Consider the following 5,786-nt stretch of genomic DNA (forward strand, 5'->3'; position numbering starts at 1 on the left):
TGGTCTCTCTAATTTGGTAACTGGAGAAATAGGTCCAATATTGTACAATCTATATACACTGTCAGCTTCTTTGTTCGTGACAGTGTCTGGCTGTGTACAACATAAGGGTCTTGAAATCTTGCTTCTCCTATCTCAGCTTCTCTATATGTAGTACTGTTTATTTCATGTTTTTACACTATACTATGGTTTTCAGAAGAGCTTACATATTTCAAACATATTTATATACCCAAAACAAACATAGACGATTAACTTGGGAGATTGCTTGTAAGAGAACAACAAAGAGACTGGATGCTTTTCTTGACATTTGTAACTCTTGTATCAAGTTTGAAGAAAAGGACTTTATAAGTTACTCTTTCTCTGAGATAAATGCTTTTCCAAATTATCACAGCTAATGAACCAAATTCTTAACCCCATCTAATGTCTGTGTCACCCTCCAAGTAGAACCATTGTTCATGGAAGCAGTTGGTGAATGACTTTATGGGTAGACCATCTTATTACATACACTATTTCTTAAATGAATGTAACCTGTTCTCTGTGGGCTGAGAATGAAGTCCCTCACTCAAGTCAAATAACTTTGACCATAGCAGGAAATCTGTATCCAAAAATTGTGCCTACAATTCATTTCTTGGTGCAGCAGAACTGTCAACTCTCAGCTTTGCTACGATGAAGGTAAAATCTTTTGGTGATGTAGGGGCCATTGAAGTACAGCCTTATTACAATGAAATCCAATGTCTAAAAATTGTTCTTATTTTGGGCTTCTACCACAGTAAGAGTCAAGATTTTAAACTCTACTAAATATAAAACAAACAAATAAAAAGACTTTATATATTTATGTTCATTTAAGAAAATACTAGTAGTGATGTATTATTTTGAAATATACAGTTAATATGTTTGGAGTTATTTAAAATTTATATTGAGAAAAATGTATTTTCACTATTGCTGTAGATGAGCATCTACATAAGACTGTTAAATTGATTGTTGTTTTACATCAAACAACTTTTATGATACTTATTTTTATTGCTATAATATCTTATAAATTTTAAGGAATATGACAAAAAAGATATTGTAGATATTGAAGGAGGGGTCTTTGGGAGGAGTTGGGGTACAAAAGGGAAACAAGAATGTGATTTAATTCTATTTACTTAAAATGTTTTTAAATGTTAACAAATGTACATAAATTGAAATCATGTAACTTTTCTCTTCGTAATGCAATAAAAGTTAAAAAAAACTTGCTGCTAGAACATAACCTGTTTTATTCATCAATCACTTAAATCCAACAAATATTGATAGAGTGTCATCTATGTAGCAGGTAAGTATTGTAAACTATTAGATTCAGTGTTATGACATAAAATCTTCATATTTATGGAATTTATATTCTAAGCTTGGATTCAGCCCTCAATATATTAAAAACAAAAATCATGTTATTATGGAAATGAGCTCTATAATGTGATTTTTTTTTTACAGACAATAATGTCTAATGGCCAGGTGCTTAGAAAATGCAAGGGCATGGTCTCAAGGCTGACAGCCTACTTGCTGGCTTGGAATAACAGGTAAATGAAGAAAGAATCAGGGCAGCATGGGGGTGCCAGGGGAGGGCAGCAATGGTTGAGAAGAAGGTAAGGGCCAGAGAAACTGTCCTCAGTGCTAACGTAAGAAGTCTGGTCCAAACATCAAGTGCAAACAGCAAGTCAGAGAACAAATATGGTCCAATTTGAGCATTCAAAAACTCACTAGTGGCTCTGTGGAAATGCAGAGCAGCTAACTATAAAACAGGCAGCCAATCTAAGAGATCCACACAGATCAGAATGTGAGTACAAGCAGATAGTTTGGGGGGCAATCCAGAGCAATGCGACATGGGGAAGAAAGGCAGGGAAAAAACACTCCCAATAAAAGTTCATCCTCAAGCCAGGGCCCACTTTTAGCGGCAAGAGCCTCATGTCACTGAAGAATTCTGTGAGCCAGTGTAAATCGTAGAGGGAATTGTTCTATAGCAGGGGAAATTGCTAGAAGATTTGTACACAGAGTCATGAATAGCAGACTTTCTTCATGTCCAGCCTGGGACTTATGGGGGGAAAAAAAGTAATGAAGTGGTCAGATTCCAAGACAGTTGGAATCAAGCTTCCTACACTGATCAGGTATTACACTGCATCACCTCAGATGGCATGACTGAATAGGAATGAAAGACAACTCTACCAAGTCAAATCAGGTTCTCCCTCACAAACTTTTGGCCCTGAAGCAGAATAGAGTTGAATTAGGTCTAAGAAAATGTGGTAAAATGGTATATAAAGTGTAGAGCTAATAATATCCATAACAGTCGTGAAGAGACATCTATTAGCAATTAGTAGGATGCTAACCCTGCAGAATTACTCATCAGACATTTCCAAAGTCTCCCTCACACCCCTCTAGAAATCACGTCTGTTGGGGAGACAGAAATACAATTGCTTAAACCTACCTTTGTCCACTGCAAAATAATCATCCACTGTATCTAGCCCAAAGGTTAAATCTCCCAGGTTGTCTTCATCAGCTGCCTGGCACATTGCAATCATCTTCCCAACTGGAATTTCTTCATCCAGTGTGATGTTGACTTTGTGGTGCAGAGTTGAATTTGTGGAGGTAACACTCAAGGCCCCGTTTTCAATATTGAACAAGCTTGTTTTAAAAGAAAAGGTTATTGGCATGGTACAAGTTGTATTTTCTAACCTTATGGTACTGAAGGCATACAGACTGCTATGGTGGCACTGGAAACTGTATTCATGACAGAAGTATCTCAACCACACACTGATAGCTTAGCTATAGTTTACACAAAATCCTAACACTTATTATGGGTCAGACTCATTCTTCCCTGAAGGCACTCCCCTAGGAAGTCAGGACCATGTTCATCTCTATTTGATAGATGTGAAAACTGATAGTTGAGTAAATTAAAGAACTTCCAGAAGTAAACACCAAGATAGTCCAAGAGAGGGTTAGAACACAAGCCTCTTTGCTCCAGCGCCTGTATGCATGATCACTGTGCTCTTACGCTTCAGGGTAAGTGCTACCTTTACAGAGATGCTAACCTCAGTGTGCTTCTGTAAATTCTCTGATTACAACACTGACTAGAATCTCCTGTAAGAGAAATAGTAGCTGAACCACAACTCAGATGGTAAGGATACATTGCATGAATAACACCTTATTTTCTTGCAATTTCAATATATTTTTGTACTTTAAAATTATCTTTAGTTTCAGGTTTAAGAAAGCCTTTTTTGGACTCTTTTCCTGTGTTGGTTATTTATACAATGCCTGCTAAATTGCTTCACTCTCAGGGAAAAAGAAAAAAAAAAGGGAAAGAAAGACTAACTTTTCAAGGTCATATCAAGTAATATGTTCCTTACCTGCAGGCAAGAGTAGGGTCCCTATCGTTGACATTGATGAGGAATATCTTTAGATTTCCAGTAGCAAACAGGCCTCCAGGATCAACCACTTTAATAATCAGTGAAAAGCTAAAGGCACAGGCACAAAAAAGACAGCTAAGACTTCCTGACAAAGAGCAGCCTTCCATTAAAGCAGGATCTGTCAGACTTAAATGACCAGACACAGCAATTGGTTAGGATCAGTACTCCAGTTACTTTTAAAGAAACAAATAAGTCAAATCAACTGACAGAAGAGGTTATGATAACTTTTAAACAGTTGCCAGTGCAAGCTTTGGCACTATCTATACTAAAGTTGAAACATTAGAGAGATTAGCATGGCCCCTGCATGAGGATGACACACAAATTCCGGAAGTGTTTAAATTTTTTCTTCAAAGTTTGTTAATTCCTATAAAAGCGGGGGGTGGGGATAGAGGGTTATGGGAATTCCTTATTACTATGTATAAAAGTCACTAGTGGCTATGGGTTTGTATTCTTTAAACACTTATTTCTTTTATTAAAAACTAACAGGTGCCCACACTCATAAAAAAAAAAAAAAAACTTTACTAAAGCTCAAATCACACACTGCACTTCACTCAATAATGAGTGGGAGAATTCAACACCCCACTCTTATCAATGGGCAGATCATGGAAACACAAACTAAGCAGAGACACATTGAAACTAACAGAAGTTATGGACCAAATCAATTTAACAGATAACCCAGAACATTTCATCCTAAAACAAAGAAGATACCTTCTTCTTAGCACCTCATGGCACCTTCTCCAAAACTGACGATATAGTCAATCACAAATCAGGCCCCAACAGATACAAGAAGATTGAAATAATCCCATGCAGGCTATCAGGTCACTATGGCCTAAGGTCAGTCTTCAATAGCAACAAAAACACAAAGCTCACATACACATGGAGGCTGAATAGCACCCTGCTCAATGATAACTTGGTCAAGGAAGAAAGAAAGAAAGAGATTGAAGAGTTTTTAGAATTAAATGAAAATGAAGGCACAACATACACAAATTTATGGGACACAATGAATGCAGGGCTAAGAGGAAAACTCAACGCTGAGAGCCTCCAAAAGAGAAACTGGAAAGAGCATACACTACCAGCTTAACAGCACACCTGAAAGCTCAAGAACAAAAAGAAGCAAATACACCCACGAGGAGTAATAATCAAATTCAGGGCTGAAATCAACCAAGTAGAAACAAAAAGAACTTTACAAAGAGTCAACAAAACCAGGAGCTGGTCCTTTTAGAAAATCAACAAAATAGATGAGTACTTATACAGACTAATCAGAGGGCACAGAGACACTATCCAAATTAACATAATCAGAAATGAAAAGGAAGATATAACAACAGAAACTGATGAAATTTTTTAAAAATCAGATAATACTACAAAAGCCTATATTCAACAAAACTGGAAAATCTGGATGAAATGGACAAATTTCCAGATACCAAATACATAAGTTAAATCAGGATCAGATTAACCATGTGTCTTAGTCAGAGTTTCTATACCTGCACAAACATCATCACCAAGATGCAAGTTGGGGAGGAAAGGATTTATTCAGCTTACACTGCCCACGTTGCTGTTCATCACCAAAGGAAGTCAGGACTGGAAGGCAAGCAAATCAGGAAGCAGGAGCTGATGCAAAGGCCATGGAGAGATGTTCCTTACTGGCTTGCTTCCCCTGGCTTGCTCAGCTTGCTTTCTTATAGAACCTAAGACTACCAGCCCAAGGATGGCACCACCCACAATGGGCCCTCCCCTCTTGATCACTAATTGAGAAAATGCCTTACAGCTGGATCTCATGGAGGATAGAGATTACACCATCTAAACAGTCCCAAAACCCCTAAAGAGATAGAAGCAGTCATTAAAAGTCTCCCAACCAAAAATAGCCCAGGACTGGATGGGTTTAGTGCAGAATTCTATCCGACCTTCAAAGAAGACCTAGTATCAATACTCTTCAAACTATTCTCCAAAATAGAAACAGAAGGAACACTACCTAATTCATTCTATGAAGCCACAGTTATACTGTGTATTTTCCCTTGGAGATGGAACAGTTTCTGTCTAATCAGGAACCTGTCACAATTTCCTTTCATAGAGGACTTTATAAGAGGTTTTTTTTCTACTTCTATCATGTTTAATGTTCCCAATAGATTTTAAAAACTGGTTGAGTGTAATACTACTTTTAGCTTCAGAAGATAGCTTATATATTTAAGAGAAATTTAACCATTGTGAATTATTTTGATGACTTAAAAAATGTCAATACTGAATTGTGTATTTTAAAATAAATTTTATTAGTTTAATAAAAAACAACAACAAACAAAAAAAGAAATCAAGAAAAAAACTAATGGGTGTTAAAGACAAATTCTTAGGAGTGGTCCAGTG

At 36.8% G+C, this 5,786-nt stretch overlaps 1 protein-coding gene and 1 non-coding gene across 2 annotated transcripts in view; one reads left to right on the forward strand and one right to left on the reverse strand.

The window, feature by feature from the left end:
* LOC116084918 (cadherin-related family member 3-like) overlaps nucleotides 1-5,786 on the reverse strand; it is a 78,628-nt gene that overhangs the window by 26,848 nt on the left and 45,994 nt on the right. Inside the window, exons 6-7 of the mRNA XM_031362212.1 lie at nucleotides 3,372-3,479; nucleotides 2,453-2,649 (exon numbers count right to left, since the gene is read on the reverse strand). Coding sequence (XP_031218072.1) covers nucleotides 2,453-2,649; nucleotides 3,372-3,479 — 305 coding nt within the window. The remainder of the gene's footprint in view (nucleotides 1-2,452; nucleotides 2,650-3,371; nucleotides 3,480-5,786) is intronic.
* LOC116085459 lies at nucleotides 3,672-3,776 on the forward strand. The gene has a single exon (XR_004116567.1). It is a non-coding gene; the product is annotated as a U6 spliceosomal RNA (small nuclear RNA).

The sequence above is a fragment of the Mastomys coucha genome, unplaced genomic scaffold (assembly GCF_008632895.1).
Source record: "Mastomys coucha isolate ucsf_1 unplaced genomic scaffold, UCSF_Mcou_1 pScaffold9, whole genome shotgun sequence".
In the NCBI taxonomy this organism is placed as follows: Eukaryota; Metazoa; Chordata; class Mammalia; order Rodentia; family Muridae; genus Mastomys; species Mastomys coucha.